The sequence below is a fragment of the Saimiri boliviensis genome, chromosome 8 (assembly GCF_048565385.1).
Source record: "Saimiri boliviensis isolate mSaiBol1 chromosome 8, mSaiBol1.pri, whole genome shotgun sequence".
NCBI lineage: Eukaryota > Metazoa > Chordata > Mammalia > Primates > Cebidae > Saimiri > Saimiri boliviensis.
In genome coordinates, this window is record NC_133456.1 from 99,668,808 (window position 1) to 99,689,477 (window position 20,670).

The 20,670-nt window shown below is 45.6% G+C and overlaps 1 protein-coding gene and 1 long non-coding RNA gene across 5 annotated transcripts in view; one reads left to right on the top strand and one right to left on the bottom strand.

The window, feature by feature from the left end:
- Window positions 1–14,429, top strand: part of PIP4K2A (phosphatidylinositol-5-phosphate 4-kinase type 2 alpha) — a 172,618-nt gene extending 158,189 nt beyond the window's left edge. For all 3 annotated transcript variants that reach the window (XM_074404926.1, XM_003930664.4, XM_074404927.1), the window contains 3 exons: window positions 7,844–8,087; window positions 10,004–10,107; window positions 12,175–14,429. In XM_074404926.1, coding sequence (XP_074261027.1) covers window positions 7,844–8,087; window positions 10,004–10,107; window positions 12,175–12,255 — 429 coding nt within the window. In that variant the 3' untranslated portion in view covers window positions 12,256–14,429. The remainder of the gene's footprint in view (window positions 1–7,843; window positions 8,088–10,003; window positions 10,108–12,174) is intronic.
- The window catches only part of LOC141585445 (uncharacterized), a 70,215-nt gene continuing 49,749 nt past the window's right edge, over window positions 205–20,670 (bottom strand). Inside the window, exons 3-5 of one of the 2 annotated variants that reach the window (XR_012518921.1) lie at window positions 4,565–4,691; window positions 4,227–4,303; window positions 205–3,568 (exon numbers count right to left, since the gene is read on the bottom strand). This is a non-coding gene — a long non-coding RNA (uncharacterized LOC141585445). Of the gene's footprint in view, window positions 4,304–4,564; window positions 4,692–20,670 lie in introns of both variants that reach the window. The other variant, XR_012518920.1, reaches the window with a different exon arrangement.

A 20,670-nucleotide genomic window follows, 5' to 3' on the forward strand; every position in this document is an offset into this window, starting at 1 on the left:
AGTTTTTAGGAGCTTTTAAAACCATCTATTTAAATCTGCAACCAAGGTAAAAACATGTATACTCTACATTATCACAGTCAGATGTGAAGGTGTCGCATGTGGCAGGATTTAAAGTAAAACCATGCCGGTTTAGCATTCCTCTCATTTTGGCGCCAAACACAAGCAAGCACCTGCTGTCATGTGCCGGGAATCCCCGGCGCCAGGCTCCTGTGTTCTGAATTGGGATGGCGCATGGAGGCTGACCTGCCCACACCAACCACCTTGGGAGGGGCCGGGGGAGCAGTGGACTCTGTGTCTACCAGCAGAGCTTAGTAAAGACAAATGTTCAGTCACTATCAGAGTCGGCACTTTTCCCGCTAAAGCACATGTCAGTGCTGGGTCACTTAATGCTTTCCTATCTCCACCAGTCATCACAGACCATGTCATGAGGCCCAGGGAGGCCCCCTTACACATCATGGGACTAGAACGGGGGCAGCTGGGGACCCTAGGTCATGGGGGGACAGTGGAGAGAAATAAAATGGCGTACAAGGGGCTTTAGTCCATAATGATGGAGTTTTGCTTTTAAACACTGTTCTAAACATTTAAAGTGTACCTTTTCCTGTCATTGAGTTTATGATAAAGGCATTGTAGCTTTTCCATTGGATTTGCTCTTTTAAGTCTTTTATAAATAAATCCAGGAAAAAAGGTTAATGTTGTTACAAGACAGTGCAGTGGGAATTAGAATTTAGCAGCCCCTAAGTTTTTCTTAGCTGTGACTTTCATTCGTTCGTGTAGGCTTTTCTAAAAAACTTTGAAACACTTTCCAGCCCACCAGTATGGATCTGCTACTAGGAGGCTTTGTGAGATGATTTTTTTCATGTCATTAAACAAAAAACAGAGAAAGAAAATGACTAAAGCCAAAGAATGTTAGACATTTGTGTTTCCCATGAAGGGAGAAACAGTATAATTTCTTGACAGCTCTTTTTATTGTAAGAAACTCTGACCAAGTTATAAATAGTTCCTATTGTTAGATCATAAATTAGTAACTTTTTTACCCTTTATGGTGTATACTTCGATTAGAACCTGTGTGTTAACTGTGTAGGGTATAGGCATCTACTTTTTTGTTGCCATTGTTGTTTTTAGAGACAAGGTTGTGCTCTCTTGGCCAGGCTCGACTGCAGGGGCTTCAGCAGCACAGCTCAGTGCAGCCTTGAACGCTCAGCTCAAGCAGCCCTACCACCTCAGGCTCCATAGTAGCAGGGGCTACAGGCCTGCACCCTGGTGCCTGGCTAATTTTTGAATTTTTTTTTTTGTGGGTGTGTGTAGACTCTTGCTATGTTGTGCAGGCTGGTCTTAAACTCCTGGCCTCGAGCAATCCTCCCACCTCAGCCTCCAAAAGTGCTGGGATTAAAGGCATGAGCCACTGTGCTTGGCCTTTAAGCATCTACTTCAAACAAAAAGAAGAGTTTGCTTTTCTCATGTAACATTTTCCTCTAGTCTTTCATTAAGAAATGGTTAGTTTTCATCAGTTGTCAGTGGTTATTAATAAAATGTATTAGTCAAGCATTTCCCCCTTGCTTTGGGATCTATTTGATCTGATTATTAAGTACTCTCAGTAAACATACTCGTTTGAATTTTTATTGTTTAATCAGCAAATCTTTGATACAGAGAATATTGTTTTAGCAATTTTGGTAAGAATTGTTTCTGTTGGCAGTATATCACTTTAATATTTAGACTCCAGAAATAATGTAACTGGAGCAGTTCAAATTGACAGTTTAATTACAGAAGGATCCTCTTAGCTCTTTTGTCTCTAATAATACCAATTGATTAGAGGACTTGATCGTCTAATCCCTGTACATGGCTCAAGCACTTAGCTGTTTCGTTGAAATGGAGGCAGGGCATAAAACATTCTTTAATTTAAAAATATTCTCAATAGCTGGTAACGGTGTCTGTGGTTTTGAAATTCACGCAGAAGCATCATTAAATTTTTAAGCAGGTAATTATGGTGAAGTAGCTTGACATCTGATCTTGATAATGAGGCTAGAACTTACTCGAGTTTTATTTTTTCATCAGTTCCATGCTTTCTGATTCAGCTGACTGACCCGTTGGTGTTTCAGTACAGTTGTTTTTGTTGTTGTGGCTGTTTTTCCTTAATCCCTCAAGTAGGAGATCTGAGTGTATTACAGCTCAAGAAATCTACATGTGAAGAAAAACCATTTTCATCCCAGATTCTAGTTGATTTTCTCTAATTGAAGCCCTGTTCTATTCCTGTGCCATGCTGGACCCTTTCATCCCCATAGCTTTGCACATAACTAAACACAGGTGAGTCTTTCTCTGCATGCACACACAAAGTAGTGAATGAGGAGGGACAAGCACTCTTTCCTTCTGCCCTGTCTGTTGTCAGCTCTGATCATGACCCTGGAGAGTCAACCCTGGTCTCTCCTCACTAACTCACACAATGCAGAATTCTGTTCTCCCTCTGTGGCATCCCACCACAGGGCATTTCAGCTGGCTGAGGTGTACAGCCGCCATCCTTGGAGATGGGTGAAAGGGTGGGAAGAGTACAGGGACGGGCAGCAGCCAGCATCTGCGGAGCACATGGAGTCCAAGTCCTTCCCATGCAGTCATGGCTGCTTGTCATTTTCCACCCCTTGAGAGTGGTCCTGTCACTACCCTAGTTTGATGAATGAGGGAGCCAAGCCCAGAGACACTATATAATTTGCTCGAAGGCACAAAGCTTCTAAATTCAGACTGGGGCATCAGGCCCTCAGAGGGCACAATCCTTAACTACTCTGACATAAACAAAGGTTAAAAATGCTTTTGAGAGCCCAGTGTAGGCTTTGTTATCTGATAATTGCTCCAAGAGGGGATTATTATAATTTTTAACAAGTGGTAAGGTACAACTGTTAAACAGTTGAATAGCATTTTAGAATATGTTGATTTGGCAGTACACAGTGTGTTAGTATAAAAAAAAAAAATCAATTTAAAACCATTGTGAAGGACAGCCATAGATTCGGAAAGATCTTGAGGAATATCCTGGCTCACAGATGTGTCACAGTGAGCAATCAGTAAGGAATTAGATGAGACGGACTATTCTGGCTGGAAAAGAGGCAGATCTGAGGTCTAGCAGGTAATTTCTGAGGAAGTTGGAAAAGTCTTCACATTTTAGAATCTCATGTTCTTAAAGAACGAATATATACTGTGGTCCTGCAGTGAGCCCGAAGCAGACCCCACAGTGGAGCCCACGCCCCCTTTGTGTTCTTTCTTCACCCTTGACTATCTGGCCCACAGGAGTTTTCCCTAAGGAAAATCTCAAGATTTATTGCCATACTTCCTTCACTCTACCTCAGAACAGATTTAAAATAAAGTTTGAGGCCAGGTGATCACTTGATACCAGCTTGAGCAACATAGTGAGACCCTCATTCTGCAGAAAATTTTACAACTTAGCCAGACACGGTGGTACTTGCCTGTGCTCCCAGCTACCAAGAAAGCTGAAGCAGGAGGATCCCTCAAGTCCCAGTGTTTGAAGCTTCAGTGAGCCATGATCACACCACTGCACTCCAGCCTGGGTGACAGAGCCAGATCCTGTCTGAAAAATCAAGAAATGTAATAAAGGCTGTGAAAATAAGAGCTCGTGAATTGACGGGCTTTTCCCCGCTGGTCCACAAACTGGAACCTGTTTAAATTTGAAACTTGATGTTAAAAAAAGACCTCTACCATAATCAAAACAACATTGACAGTTACAAAGAACAACTTCCATGATTTTGTGCAAGGCACCACATTTTTTGTCTTAGATTCATTATCTTAATCCTTCCACCCTCCTGTGAGGCAAGTGGCATTGTCTCCTTTTCCAGTCAGAAGGACTGAGGATCCCAGAGGCAAACTCATCAAGCATGGAGCTAGTAAGACCAAACAAGACTTACTCGCCCATCTACAGAGCTGATTCTCTGTTTCTGGAAGGGGGCTCCCTTGTCAGCCTAACCTGTCCTTTTAACCACTGTGCTGTACTTGGTTTTTTCCACTTCTGCCTCAGTCTCAGAGATTTGAAAACATGAATAATCCCAGCACTTTGGGAGGCAGGAAGATCACTTGAGCCTAGGACTTCAAGGCCATAGGGATCTGTGATTACACCACTGTACTCCACCCTGGGCAACAGAGCAAGACCCCGTCTCAAAAACAAAATGTGTAATAACCATTGAGACTGCAATTTCCTCAGGCTTCTTGGGTGCTTCAGAACAGCTTCTTACCTAGAGATGCATTTTTCATTGCACGGATGGTTTCATGGGTGGTGCTAGGAGCCGACTGCACCTTTATTTCTTCCTCACTGCAAGACAAGAATAAGCGGTCTGACAACAGGCCTGAGGCCCAGGAAATTTCTCTGGGCTGCCCGGCCTGGTGAGCATCTCCAATGGGGTGCCAGAGGAGACAGAGGCCTGAAGGCTCACCCTGGTGAGTGCGGCTGGCCAGTCCCAGTTGTCCCATTGCCTCTCTGCCCTTTGGCAAATTAATCACAGACAGCCCTGACTTCTGTAAATAAAGCACACTTGAAAGAACATTTGAAGGTCAACCAGTAGACCTGCCTTACCTGTTCAGGGAAGAGTCTTAAATAGTCGCCTTGGGCTTCCTTCCCAAAGGTGTTGCCTCTTGCAGTCGTAGACAGAGGTTTTCTGTTGTTGCTTTTGTTCTTGGTATTTGGCTTCGGTTTTTTTGTCCTGGTGGAAGCAGATCGGGGAGAATTAGGGACAGTTGGGGGGATGGGTAGGGAACAGCAGCAGGCATCCCATTCACTTGTCCAACAAGTGCTGAGTATTCCCTGAGCCCTTTGTCTGCTGGGAGTCAGGAATGCAGTGGGAGTCAAAACCAGAGAGTTCTTGTCAAACTGCCCCGCTTAAGAGAGAAGTTGAGCAAATACTCCAACAAAAATGAATGTGCAGGGAGGCCATGTGTCATTGGGGAGGAGCATGCGGTGCCCTAAGTACCCAGACTCCGGGGCTGTGCTGCCCCACATGGTGTCCTGCAGCTGAGACCTGAAGGCGCACGAGGAAGTACCTGCCGGCAGGGGAGAAGTCCAGAACGGGGCTGGAGCAGGGTTCAAGTGGGGATGGGGCCTAGTTATCTGGGCCGTGAGAGTTTTGTTTGTGCCCCGTGGGAAACATGGCACCACAGGAATGTCTTAAGCAGGACAGGATATGATCAGGTTCACATTCTGAAAACTGCTGCCCTTTGCAGAGGACTGGACAGGAGGTTGAGTCACCACTCAGCCTTTACCACTTCACAGGGACCTTCCAAGCACCCAGAGGGAGCAGGGAGGGGCACTTTTCCCTGTGACCGCTCCAGCTTAGCAGGGCGGAGCCTGGCTCCGTCCCTACCCACCCTCTACCCATGCTGGGAGCAGATGCTGCCATCTGGAGCCTGGTGCTTCCAGCAGTGCCCTCTCCCTGACCCCTAGAGAGGCTTCTAGGAGTGAGACGGGAAGCCCTAGATACAGGAAGCAGAGCCAGGCACCAGACTAGGCTTGGGAGGGACAGTGGAGGTGGCAAAGGAGACCCTGGCCCAGTTCTCCAGGAGCCCAAAGGCCCTGGAACAACAGGTCCAGGAGAAGTGGGGCTACCATGAGCACCTCCCCGTCATACTCCTCAAGAGTTGGAAAGCACGACTAGGTACTTCTAATGCAGTATTTTCCAAATAGGCCTTCCAAAACCCCAGGCCCACAGGGCGTTCTGACGGGGAAACAGGTTTCATGATCACAGTGGTGCCAGGCATGCTGCTGGCCACCCAGCCCTTGGGAGACCCACAGCGCTGAGTCACAGGTGGAGGGCCTACTCCAATGCTAGCTGATATTGTTTAACTCATTACCTGCCTCGGGTTTCGAAAAGGATGGAGGAAAGCTGCTTTAAGGCAGCCTCCAGGGGTAGCTGATACAGAGCAGGGAGTGCGGGCTCAGAACAGGCCCTGGATTCAAACCCTCCTTAGATTTGAATCCTTGGGCTCTTGTCCAGCTGCTGAGCCTGCCTGCTGTCTCACACATGCCTTGGATCTTGTCACTTGTTTCTGTACCCCGGAGTGCCCAGTTCTCTTCCACATCCGCAGGCCCATGTGTGCAGAGCTAGTGCCCAAGACCCGGCTACCTGGCTGGCTTCACCATACTGGTGAAGGACTCAGGTGAGCCTCATATTACGGAGTTCTCCTCTGCAGCCACCCCCACAAACACGATTCCGACAGGTGATCCTGGCCAGGTGCGCCCCGGAGCCTGGCAGCTGCCGAGATGCTAGGGGAGGATGTGCAGTCTCTTGACTGCTGGAAAGGAAGTCTGGCAGAGAGAGGTGCAGGTGAAAAGTCAGTTCTCATGTTTGATGTAATGGGGGAGTTTGGGGAAAGGCCCGAGCAAGGAGCAGTGGCTTCCTCTCCTCTCTGGGGTCCAGAAAGCTGAACACAGGAGCCCCTCGCTGTTTCCACGAGGGGTTTGCCTCTGTCTATTTTTAAACAAACAGGTTTTCCTACTTTGCTTAAATATCTGAATGTAAGATTTGTGATTTTTCTTTTCTGAGCTTGAAACAAATAGAGAATGTATAGCTGGCCCTGGGGGATTCCTGGTGGGAAGGCAGCCAAGTGGGAGCTCTGGCAGGTTTGCTGGGCTGAGCAGGGTGCCAGCTGGAGAATTGCAGGCAGCGGAACCAGCTGGAGAGTGGGACAGACCTTTGCCCAGGGGTCCTCTCCTCCTTATCTGTAAGGAGTCAGGGCTTCTCTTTTAAGTTTCGAGACAGAACTGCTTCCCAGCAGGCTCAAAAGAAATGGCTCTGCGGGGCTCAGCAAATTGATTTCATCTTTAGCCAGAACTTCAAGACCTATAATTTCATCTGCTTGCCCTTTGCGTGAGGACATTTGCTTCTTAAATTCTATCAGTGTAGCCCAGAGGCAGCTCAGCCAGTGTGCATTCCCTAGCGAGGTGGTTCTGAGTCCTTCCAGAGCCAGGACCGTGAACCTTCTTGGACCCCGAGCCCAAGGTCAGAGCGGAACAGGACCCTGTGCAGAGCCAGCAGCTGGGGGTCAGGGAGCTGGATGGGTCGAGCCCACTGAGGGGCTCCACTGTTTGCGCTCAGCACAACCGTCCACATTTTACGGCAATATGGGAACATTGTGCTGAAGGTCTCAAATAAGAAAAGAGAAAAAGAATCATCTTAAAAGTCAAAAAAGAACTGGGCAGACAAGAGTAGCCAAACACACAGAGCTGGGTCTTGCCCCCACATTGTGTTCTAGCCATGGCTGGAGGAGGGGAGGACGGGAATCCTGTGTGTGCCCTGCCTTGTGGAAAGCGAAACCCCTCTGGCACCTTGCTGACCCCGACAGGACCGCATTACTCACCAGATATGGACACGGTGCCTTTGCTTTTACTTACTTGCCACAGCATAATGATCGCCTCCAGAGAGCATGCTGAATTCCAAGGTGCTTTCCCGAACCACATCAGGAGATGCTATCAGGAGCTACTTAGGAGGTGCCTGGGTTTCCTCATTAACCAGTCTTAACCGTTGGGAGGAACCTGCCCATTCCGAGGCTCTTTCTGGATCTCTGGCTGGTGCTGCTCCCTTCTCTTTAGTCAAATCCAGCCACCCTGTGATAGACACACGCCTCTCCCCATCCATGTGGCTTTCTAGGGAAAATAATCTGGGCTCTGAGCCAGCCTGAAGTGTGAGGCTACACTTCAGATAAACAGCCCAAGAGTGTAAGAGCATCAGAAAGGAGGCTCCTGGCGCCTCTGCTGCCCCAGCCTGCAGCTTTCCCTCTGAGTGTAACTGGAGCTTGTCTCCTTTAAATGTTTGCTTGTATGTTTAAGGTGTGGCTGACTGACTGTCGCCTCTGTCCCCAGTTTCTGGCCCAGCTGAAGCTCATGGACTACAGCCTGCTGGTGGGAATTCACGATGTCGAGAGAGCGGAACAGGAGGAGGTGGAGTGTGAGGAGAACGACGGGGAGGAGGAGGGTGAGAGCGATGGCACCCACCCGGTGGGGACCCCCCCAGATAGCCCCGGGAATACACTGAACAGCTCACCACCCCTGGCTCCTGGGGAGTTTGATCCAAACATCGACGTCTATGGAATTAAGTGCCATGAAAGTAAGTTTTATCACTGTGGACTCTATTTGCACATGAGGTGGTTTGACTTTGGCCTTGTTATTTACCAGTATTCGTGACCCCAGTTACAAGGGTGCTGCTTGGCAGCACTCATTCATTCTCCAAACTCCAAAGAAATGGATCTGGGGACAAGAGCATGTTAAAGGTAACCACGATCTCGGTGCTGAAACATAAGGCGATCGAACCTTTGAATTCTGCAGTGTTGAGGGAATAGAGCAAAACCACAGACTACTCTGTACAACACGTATACACACCTACAACACACATGTACATATGCACATACACAATTATGTACATAGACTTGTATACACACTGGCATACAACACACATGTGCATAGACACATGCATACAATACACGTGTGCATGCGCACGCGCACTTATACCACACATGTACAGATGTACGCATGCATATACAGATGACGTTAGAAATGCTTTAAAGTATTAATGCATTTTTGCCTAGTTATCTTCTGTGAGTCAAAAGCATCCTGAATCTAAGCTTGGGGCACATACAGGCCCCTGTGACCCTTGGGTTGTCATCTTGTCATCACCACAGCCCTGTCCCTCTCAGAGGTATGAGGCTGGGCCCCATGTGTCGGGTGGGAATCTGATTTGCTGCCGCGTCTGACTCTGCCATCCTCCCCATGGAGCAGCCTGTAGTCGTCTTCCCTAGAGTCAGATAGACCTTCGTGCACAGTATCCAGGTGATTGGGTCTTTGAGTTATTTAAGTATTATATCCTAGCTGAGCACCATCGATGACAAAAGCAAAATATTTTAGTGATAGGATAAAAACAGCCTATTGTTTTTTGAATAATAAAAAGTGTGGCTCATCAGTTTTTTTTTTTTAAATCCCAAATGGCTTATCAGCCAAGGGATTGAGTTCTGCTTTTTTCTGCTTTGCTCACCAAAATGTTTTCTTCAACAAAGAAATTAGATACAGTCAAATGTACTTTTCTTACTGTTCATATTTTTGGAAAAATAGACATTGGAGGGATGTAGGCCTTTATCCGGGTTTCCAGTTCTGATACTGTCTCCAGTAAGAATTACGAACAGTACATCACATGGTAGAAAAGGATTAATGAGCATAATTCTACTTGTTCTATAGCGTATGTGGAGGTTTTGTTTGTTTTTGAGACAGAGCCTTGATCTATTGCCAAGCTGGAGTGCAGTGACGCAATCTTGGCTCACTGCAACTCTTGCCTCCTGGGTTCAAGCAATTCTTGTGCCTCAGCCTCCCGAATAGCTGGGATTACAGGCACACGCCACCAACCCAGCTAATTTTTTTATTTTTAGTTGAAGTGGGGTTTCACCATGTTGGCCAGAATGGTCTCAGTCTCCTGACCTCGTGATCCACCCGCCTTAGCCTCCCAAAGTGCTGGAATTACAGGCATGAGCCACTACACCAAGCCTTATAGAGTCTTTTTTAAATAGCAGACAAACTCCATAGCACTCCCTCTGTATCCTTAGTAAAACAAATAGCTTGCCTCTGTGACCCAGTCTCCCTCCAATTTACAAAGAAGCAGTAACAACAACAAAAAACAGCATCGTAACACCAGGGTATCAACAGTGGAGGTCCAGGGGTGGAACTGAGTCTTCTATTAATCTGCATTTTAATGATTGTGTAATTGTTTTTGGTGTGAAGAAATATGCTATTTTAAAATACCCAGGTGTTAAGCTGGTTTTTGTTGTTCTTTTTAATTGGAGGGGGAGTGGATCAGAGAGGCAGGGTGCCTGTTTAGTCGGGAAACGCAGGAGTGGTATGGAGTTTGTCTTTAGACTCCTTCCATCTGCGTCCTGCCGAATCCCCTCCCTCCAGCCTCACTTCTCTTTCCCTCCCTCAGCAGCGATGTGGCCCCGTGTTGGCACATATCCCACAGTCATTACTCTCGTCTCTCTGCAGACTCACCTAGGAAGGAGGTGTACTTCATGGCAATTATTGACATCCTTACTCATTATGATGCAAAAAAGAAAGCTGCCCATGCTGCAAAAACTGTTAAACATGGCGTGAGTATCTGTTTTGTTTTTCTCTCTCTCCTGGCTCCTCCGTATGGTCTATAATGCAGGGACCACTCCTTTCTGCCACTCAGCTTTCTACTGAGCCATGAAAGCCTTTTAGTGACGCTTGTGCCCTGTGGGAGTCGTGTTGTGAGCGTAAGACGCAGAACCCACAAATGCTCCTGCTCGCCCCTGCCCTGACCACAGCTCCCCGTGGCTTCCCGCAAGACACTTAAACACGAACATCTCTTTTTACACTGGGGGGACACTAACAGGCATGTGCATCACTAGGATGTGATACAGATTCTTTTCTGTTTGAAAAACGTTCCAGAGATAAAAGTGCTAAAGAAGATAGTTTGAGTATTTTAGTATGAAATGTTAAAATCGATGCATGATTGTCTGCTTAGACACTTCCAAAATATACAGGATATTTTTCTCACAGTGAGTTGTACTTTTTCCACTACAGAAATCTTTTGAGTGCCAGATCCGAGTTGCATAATATTAATTACCCACCTTTAATGTGCTTGATAGGAATTATCACTGCTCTGGCTATGTATTAAGCTGTTGAATCCCCCATGAGTAGCCTATGAAAGAGATACTAGGATACCTGCTTTTGTCAGTTAGAGAAACTGAGGACAGCTTCAGGAGTAACTTGTCAGGGCCTCATACTAGGCAGTCTTAGAGATGGGATTCCTCCCCAGGACCCAACCCCTCCTGCTCCACGTTCATTTCCACCCTTCTGCCTGGCTGAACTTTACAACTCACTGAGTTTCAAGCTTGCATTGTAGGGCACCATCTTGGTTTTGCAGATGTAGAATCCACCTCACACAGACGCATGTGTGCCCTGGCTTGTTGTCCCTGGAATGAGAGGTGCCTCCCACAGACCGTATAGAGCTAGCCAAGATTTACTGGAACCAAAAACTCACTTGAAACCTTTTTTCTATTTTAAAATGGAAATCAGCCTAACACCATATTCTGTTTGCCAAAGAAATATTTCAGTCACACTGTCAATAGCTATGGTCCTGCTGTGTGCAGAGCAAGACCTCACCACCCCTGAGCACGTCAGGAAGTTACATGGTGGCTTCCACCCAACAGAAACTTGAGTACCCTTTTTAAACATTGTCTGTACCAGGTGCACCACCCATTCGCTCATTCTGAGCCTGGGCTTCTCCATGGAGTACCCCAGCAGCCGAGGCCTGGGAATTCCAAGTTCCCCCATGAACATGGGTGTCTAAAAACAGCACCTGCTCACTCAGCAAAACTCTGATCTTGCCCTTTGCAGTTCAGGAAACTGGCCAGTGATTCCTTTGAGTGTGCTGGCCTGCATCCCTGCATCTCACAATGGAAAATCCCCCACTGAGCTTCTGGAAGGGGCCTGGCTTGCTTGTTCTCCGCAGGACTCTGTGCAGGGGGAAGAGTGGCACCCCTGTGTGCTGCTGCCAAGGGAAGCCAGCCCCTTCCCCCGTGAGTGACATGCAGCCAGCAGTGTTGCACCTCACCTGGGTACAGTGCAGGGAATGGGCTAGGGGCAGCTGTCCCAGAACCTGTGACTGCAGTTGTTGCCCCTCATGGTAGAACACTGAGCTGGGTGCCTCTGTCAGAAACTAAGGGGGTCCTGAAGAAACGACGCAGTCCTAAGCCATTATCATTAAGGTTTCCCTTTTGCCAAATGTTGGTATCATTCTCAAGCTGGCTCCAATCTGCTTTCTTGGAAAGTATTATAATAAAAGTATTGTTTCTGTGGCTTCTGAACAATTCCACTGTTTGAGAGGAACATCCCAAACGTGGCCAGTTTGATTTTTTTGTGAGTTGCAACAGCCCTGACGTGTGTGGTAGCGTCTGGTGTTCCGACACCCTTTGTGTCTCATGTGCAGACGCAGATTCGTAAGAACCTCAATTATTCAGCCACGAGCACCAAGGTATTTTGAGTGATGATTTTTAAAGCAGAGATTGCATAGATTTGAAAATTACTTGCTGTATATTCAGCTACCTTTGGAACTAGCTGTAGATACTGAGTAGTAATTTGGGGAAATCATAAACATCATTTGAATATGCCCTTTTTTCACAACTGCCCAGGCTGGCGCGGAGATCTCCACCGTGAACCCGGAACAGTATTCAAAGCGCTTTTTGGACTTTATTGGCCACATCTTGACGTAACCTCCCGCGCAGCCTCAGGCGGACGTGAACATGGGATGGACAGAGGTGGCTTCGGTGTAGGAAAAATGAAAACCAAACTCGGTGAAGTACTCATCTTGCAGGAAGCAAACCTCCTTGTTTACATCTTCAGGCCAAGATGACTGATTTGGGGGGCTACTCGCTTTACAGCTACCTGATTTTCCCAGCATCGTTCTAGCTATTTCTGACTTTGTATGTGTGTTTTGTGGGGGGGGTGGGGGGGTGAGTGTGCGTGTGTGTGTGTGCATTTTAAAGTCATTAATGAAAACTGATCCACTTTGGTCAGAATGTGTCCCAACAGAAACCCTTTGATTCCAGCCATGGCCGAATGAGTGAATGGATGAACTTATGTGTGGGGGAGGGGAGACGGAAGTGCATGTCAGGCACCCATGTTGGCATCACACAACAAACTGTGGATCCGTTTTGTTTTTTTGAGTTTAAAGATGTGAGACAGTATTCATAATAATGAAGATAATAATAATGATAATAATAATGATGATTCTTCCAAGGAAAAAACCTACAGCGAATGTTCCACTTCTACCTGCACGCAGACACTCCCTAACACTGGTAACCTGAGCCCCCAGCACCAGACGGAAGAATGCTGGCGTCTCCATGTGTACTGGTTCAGGGTTCTGTCCCCAGCTTTGTCAGGACCGCCCCGCCACCTCCGTGTCCAGAGCTCCCACCCCTCCCCCAACAAGCAGCTGATGCCCCACTGATTCCCTGTACATTTTTCACCCCGGCCAATATGTCCAGGAAAACTGCTTCTTTTTTCTTGCCTGGAGCCTTCATTGTTACACCCCTACGTTGCAATATAGGAATTAATGCTACAAAATAAAAGTAAAGCTTACCCGAGAAGTGCATGGTTTGGGGCAATGGTATCTACATCTCCCACTGTGGGAAAACCAGCAAAGCGTCAAAACTCTCAATTCTCCTGTTACTGAATACAGATCTGAATTATAAGGTGTTCATGTTTGACCAGTGGGATTTTGTTAAGAATTGTCCCTTTAACTGAAACCCTCAGTTTTACTGTTTACATTATTAGGAAAACAGGGATATCTTTTGAATCTAAAAATCTGATGTATAGCATGTGATTTTTGAAGTTTACATGTAAAATCACTTACAGTGTAGGTGAAATAATGTTTGTCATATTTTGAGACGTATCTTGCAGTCATGTTTTTACGTGAGTGTTTTATTCAAAGTACATGGTAGACAGTCTTTCAAAATAAAAGGAAAAGGATTTTTTTCCACTCCAAATGTACATTTATCAACTTAACGATTTTTTTTAGAAAGAGAGTTCACCCCAATCTGGTTTATGTAAGTTCATTGCCCTAAACTGTGCTGACTGTTTTTAATCATGTTATAAATTTCCAACCTAGATCATGTATCTACCAACTCCTGCATTTTCCAAAAGGCATTGAGCTTAAATATTAGTCTTGCTTAGAATAGGTTATCAACTTATATGACGCTGCGCTAAAGGCGTGCCTTTGAAACTCCTTGTTTAAAACATGATACGATTTTTATGGGCAGTTTCACAAAAGATGATGAAAAAAAATCTTCCCTTTAATTATTAATCGCAACTCAACAGGTCTCCCTGCCGTCCTGCCTTTTCCAGGGACTTTACTTCAGGGCTCTCCAGACGGCAGCTGCGCCCAGTGAACATGGATCTAGTCCACAGCATCTTTGAAAGCCAGCGGTCATGCCCTCCCTATACTGTCTGATTTTACATAGATTTGTTATCCTCAGCAGACAGTGTTAACACCACTGTAACATAGTGTAGAAATTCGTATTTTATGTATTTCAAGTAATCCATACTGTGATTTGGTTTTTTCCTGCACCACTAATTCTGGCATCAGATCAGTTTTTGTGTCCTTAAGTTTTACTGTGGTTTGACCCAAGACTATAACCATGAGACCCTGAAGTAAAGATAAGGTACACATATGTTATTTGACTATTTCCTTGGTGGCCAATCTGTATATGCTTTTAGAAGTTTACAAAATGCTATTATTTTTGTCTGTAACAGTCTCTGTCATTTATTTCTGTTGATAAACTATTTGGACAGAGTGAGGACGTTTGCCCTGTTATCTCCTAGTGCTAACAATACACTCCAGTCATGAGCCGGGCTTTACAAAATAAAGCACTTTGATGACTCACAAGATGAATCCAATTGCGTGTCTCTGTTGCAAACACATTTTAAATACTCGGTCCTGACCGTCTTTAGCCAATCCTTAAGGAAACAAAAGTGGAATTTAATCTTTTTAGTTTCTAGAGCCTTGCCTTCAGTTTGGGAACTATTTAATCAGTGATAACAGAAACTTCTACAACTTTACTGCAAGATAAACAAGTAGAGGAAAATAATCTCTTCCATAAATACCCTATACAGTCATATGTTTTGTTTTTAGTTTTGAGCCACCTGAGTTCTGTGTGTGTCAGCATTTTTTGAAACTTCACTGGAATGTCACTGATGGATACAAGACTTACAGCGTTCCACTTGGTCCCAGGTTACCACAGTTTGTCTGTAGCACTTGCTTTGATAACTCCTATTTCTTTGAATGCAACTGATGTATTATAGCAAGGGTCCCCAACCCCCGGGCCATGGACCAGCACCAGTCCATGGCCTGTTAACCTGGCTGCACGGCAGGACGTGAGCAGCTGGCCAGCATTACCAGCTGGGTTCCGCCTCTTTCAGATTAGCAGCAGCATTAGATTCTCACAGGAGTGCGAATCCTACTGTGAACTACACATGTGTGCAATCTAGGTTGAGCACTCCTTATGTGAATCTAACTAATGTCTGATGATCTGAGGTGGAACAGTTTCATTCTGAAACCATCCCCCCAGCCCCCTGCCAGTCCGGAAAAACTGTCTTCCACAAAACCGGCCCCTGGCGCCAAAAAGATTGGGGACCCACCATACTAGAGAAAAATTTGAGCATAACGCACTTTTCACATTGCTTGTGTGCTGTTTGGTGTGCAAGGAACATTAGGTGAATGGTGAGAACTGCACTCAACTGAGCTGCATAAGGAAACACAGCACACCCACACTTCAGACATCTCCAGCACCTCACATCCCTGCGCCTGTGATTTGTTGCACTCGGCCATATCTGAAGTTACATGTTTCCACCTTATATCAGATCACCTTTCTCCTCTTTACAATAACCTAAGAGCTGCTATCCTTCTGATGCCCACAACCAAAGGCGTGCCTTAAATCTTTTTCAGGGTAACTTGCCCTATTTTATGATTTATACATTTCCTAACCAGTTAGCGTTTTTGTAACTGCTGTTTTTATTGAATTTTTCTTTGCAATGTGGAATTCATTACATTTTGGGATGTTGTGTCCCTAGTCTCATTTTTCCCGGAAGCTCTGGGATTTTCATTGTACAACTTTGCCTAGGGCAGTGATTTCTATGAACAGACATGTTGCATTATTGTAGAATTGATGGTGGTCAGCAGGGAGCTTTAATTCAATGTTCTTTGTGGATGGTTTAAATGTGGACATTCGTTTTGGTTATTTCAGTTCCTGAATTAGAATCCACAGTAGTTCCGGAAAGTTATTTCTAATTCATAGAATGGCAGAAGTTAGCATGAAACATTACTCCTGAATACAACACTTTGAAAACGGTGGTTAAGAGTTAAATGCGGCCGGGCGCGGTGGCTCAAGCCTGTAATCCCAGCACTTTGGGAGGCCGAGGCGGGTGGATCACGAGGTCGAGAGATCGAGACCATCCTTGTCAACATGGTGAAACCCCGTCTCTACTAAAAACACAAAAAATTAGCTGGGCATGGTGGTGCATGCCTGTAATCCCAGCTACTCAGGAGGCTGAGGCAGGAGAATTGCCTGAACCCAGGAGGCAGAGGTTGCGGTGAGCCGAAATCGGGCCATTGCACTCCAGCCTGGGTAACAAGAGCAAAGCTCCGTCTCAAAAAAAAAAAAAAAAAAAGTATCAGACAGAAAAAGAGGACTCAAAAAAAAAAAGAGTTAAATGCAAGAGATTACAAACTACATGTTGTGAAATGGTGATGTATATAGTGTACAAATGTACACAATGAGGCTGAGAGGCTGAACACAGACGAGACTGCTGCACACAACCTTCTTGAAATTTTTAAGTAGCACAAAATCAGTGACTGTAGTGACTTTTGTACATATGCATCTTCTAGCTCTGAAAATAACTAGCCCCCATTCCTTCCTATAATACAGATATATTACAAGCATAAAAATAAAAATTAATATAGATTGCTGTATTAAAAACATAGAAGTCATTCTTCCTAAAGGGCAGAAACTCTGCCGTGCTTTTTTAATTCCTGTGCTAGGCCGGGCTCACTGGCTCACACCTGCAGGGGAATCAGGACCTAAGGCCTGGAATTTGAGACCAGCCTGGGCAACCTAGAGAGACCCTGTCACTAAAAATATAACAATTAAAAATTTAAAAAATTAGCTGAGTGTGGTGGTCCATGCCTGTAGTCCCCAGCTACTAACTACTCAGGAGGCTGAAGCAGGAGGATCTAATTGAGCCCAGATGTTAGAGGCTGCAGTGATCAATGATCACACCACTGCACTCCAACTTGGGCAAACTTGTCTCTAAAAAAATTAAATAGTGAATTCCTCTCCCAGAGAGTCAGCTGCATCACCTTGTGGAGCCTCTGGCCAGCCTGCCTTCACTCCATCTTTTTGTTACTGTGAGCTGGTATCTTTAAACAGTTGGCAAATTGAAGGGGTGCTCATGGTAAAGTAGCCCAGAAGACCAACGAAGTGATCCGGGAAAATTACAATTGCTAATTTAATCTAGAGGGATCAATGAAAATTATTTCATTCAAAAAATCCTGAGGAGTAAAGTAACTTTTTCTCAACTGCATGCCCTTCAGAATTTTGTCCTAGTTCTGCATTTCTGTGACAATTCTGTCAAAGGGCAATTAAATGCCCTAATCTGTGCTTGTCTCTCTCTCTTAAACACTAGGTTTAATTTCATAAGAGAGGGGACAAAAGATGAGAATTTCCCAGAATCTACTGTGATAGATCTGTGTTTTTATAGAACTTGATGCTGGAAAAGATGTTACAGATGAGGAAACCTCAGTCCAGAAAAGCTAAGTGACTTCTTCAAGGTCAGGCAGTGGTCAGTGCCAAAGCCAAGATTCGAACTCAGCTCTCTGCCCCAACTCAAGAGTGAAAATAGAATGCATGCCCTCTGGACCTGGGACCTCACCATTTCCCTAATGAGAATTAATCTATATTACCTCATTTCCCTGTTTCTTTCTCTTAGTCTAACAGTTTTGTGGATTTTTAAGTCTCTTGATTTTTTAAACAGGGAGTCTCACTGGGGAATATAAAAATATTCACAGACCTACTGAGTGGCAGTCTGTGGACATAGAACTTCAAAATCTATCATGAATAGGCTTCCTGGGTGCTTCCAAATGACCAGATTTGTCTTAGGTAGTGAAGCCCTCCCAGTGATAACTACGGGGTTTTTTTGTTTGTTTGTTTTCTTTTTTTCAGATGGGCATTCACTCTGTGGCCCAGGCTGGAGCACAGTGGCCTGATCAGAGCTCACTGCATCCTTGAACTTCTGGGCTCAAGTGAACCTCCCTCGTCAGCCTTCAGAATAGCTAAGACTATAGGAGCATGCCACTAGGCCCAGCTAAGTTTTTAATTTTTTTTTTTGTAGGTATGGAGTCTCACTACATTGCCCAGGCTACTAATTTTAAACCTTTTTTGGCAATCTCTCTCTCCCCTCATCCCTCTCTATCTCCCGCCTCCTCTTTCTACCCACTTTTCTGTACTCTTTCCTAATGTATTAACAGGTTAATGTCTCATTGATTAGAGCAGGAGTCAGAAAATTACAGCCTTAAGACCAAATCCAACCCAGTACATGATTTTAATTGGAAATAAAGTTTTACTGAAGCATAGCCACACCCATTCATTTAGTGTTTTCTAGGGCTGCTTTCAAGCCACAGTGGCAGACATTATGGCCCACAAAACATTTACATCCAACCCTTCACAGCAAAGAATTTCTGATCCCTGAGACAGCCTCATTTTAGTATTACAGCCTAGTTTCTGCAAAACCATGGGCTTCAGCTACAGTTCCTTAAAGTTTTCCATCAGCTGTGATATAAAGCAAAGTTTGAGAAACATTTCAAGACTTGCCAACAAAATTGAATCTTAAAAACTTGGTGGGATCTGGCAAGGTGGCCAAATAGGAATAGTTGCGGTCTGCAACTCCCAGCAAGACCAGTGCAGAAGGCAGGTGATTTCTGCATTTCCAATGGAAGTACCCAGTTCCTCTCATCGAGACTAGTTAGGCAGTGTGTGCAGCCCACGGAGGGCAGGCAGAAGCCAAGTGGGGCACTGCTTTACCCAGGAAGTGCAAGGAGCCAGGAGACCTCCCTCCCACAGCCAAAGGAAGCCATGAGGGACTGTGCCACCTGGCCTGGATACTAGGCTTTTCCCATGGTTTTTGCAATCTGCAGATCAGGAGATTCCCTCATGTGCCTACACCAACAGGGCCCTGGATTTCAAGCACAAAACTGGTCAGCTGTTTGGGCAGACACCAACCTAGCTGCAGGAGTTCTTTTTTCCATACCCCAGTGGTGGCTGGAAGCCCCACGAGACAGAACCATTCACTCCCCTGGAAAGGGGGCTGAAGGCAGGGAGCCAAGTGGTCTCACTCAGCAGGTCCCACTCCCATGGGGAGTTAAGAATCTCTGGCTTGAAATTCTTACTGGCAGCACAGCAGTCTGAAGTTGGCCTGGGACTACTGAGCTTGCAGTGGGGGAGGGACATCCACCATTACTGAGGCTTGAGTAGGTGGACTTCCCCTAACAGTGCTTTTAAACTTTTTTTGGCAATCTCTCTCTCTCCCCCAGGGAGGTTTGGGCTGGGCAGAATTCATCACAGCATGGCAAAGCAGCTATGGCCAGACTGCCTCTCTGGATTCCTCCTCACTGGGCAGGGCATCTCTGAAGGAAAGGCAGTGGGGCTTAAAGATGAAACACCCATCTCCCTGGGAAACAGCACCTGGGAGAAGGGGCGGCTGTGGGCACAGCTTCAGCAGACTCAAACATACCTGCCTGCTGGCTCTGAAGAAACAAGCAGATCCACCATGACAGTGCTCAAGCTCTGCTAAGGGACAGACTGCCTCCTCAAGTGGGTCTCTGACCCCCATGCCTCCTAACTAGGAGAGATCTCCCAACAGGGGTCAACAGACACCTGCAAGAGAGCTCTGGCTGGCATCAGGCTGGTGCCACTCTGGGACAAAGCTCCCAAAGGAAGGAGCAGGCATCGATCTTTGCTGTTCTGCAGCCTCCACTGGAGATACCCAGGTGGGCACGGTCTTGAGTAGACCACAAGCAAAATGCAGTAGCTTGCAGAAGAGGGGCCTTTTAGAAGAAAAACTAACAAATCAACATCAACAAAAGACCACCACACAAAAACCCCATCCAAAGGGCATCAGCTTCAAAGATCAAAGGTAGAGAAATCCACAAAGATGAGGGGAAAAAAACAGCACATAAATGGTGAAAATTACAAAAACCAGAATGCATCTTCTCCAAATGATCACAGCTCCTATTCAGCAAGCACATAAAACTGGATGGAGGATGAGATTGACAAATTGATAGAAGTAGGCTTCAGAAGGTGGGTAATAACAGCAAACTCCTCTGAGCTAAAGGAGCATGTTCTAGCCCAATGCAAGGAAGGGAAGCTAAGAACCTTGATAAAAGGTTGCAGGGACTGCTAATTAGAATAACGAGTTTAGAGAGGAACATAAATGACCTGATGGGAGCTGAAAAAAACAGCACAAGAACTTCGTGAAGCATACACAAGTATCAATAGCTGAATAAAGTGGAAGAAAGGCTATCAGATTGAAGATCAACTTACTGAAATAAGGTGTGAAGAAAAGATTAAAGGAAAAAATGAAAAGGAACAAACAAAGCCTCCAAGAAATATACAACTATGTGAAAAGACTAAACCTACAATTGATAGGTGTACCTGAAGGCGACAGGGAGAATGGAACCAAGCTGGAAAATGTACTTCAGGATACTATCCAGGAAAACTTCCCCAACCTAGAAAGACAGGCCAACATTCAAATTCAGGAAATGCAGAGAACACCACAAAGATACTCCTTGAAAGGAGCAACCCCAAGACACATAATCATCATTCTCCAAGGTTGAAACAGAGGAAAAATGTTAAGGGCCACCAGAAAAGTCAGGTTACCTGCAAAGGGAAGCCCATCACACTAACAGCAGATCTCTCTGCAGAAACCAGACAAGCCAGAAGAGGGTGGGGGCCAATAATCAACATTATTTAAGAATTTTCAATCCAGAATTTCATATCCAGTCAAAATAAGCTTCATAAGTGAAGGAGAAATAAAATCCTTTCCAGGCAAGACAAGCAAATGCTGAGGGATTTTGT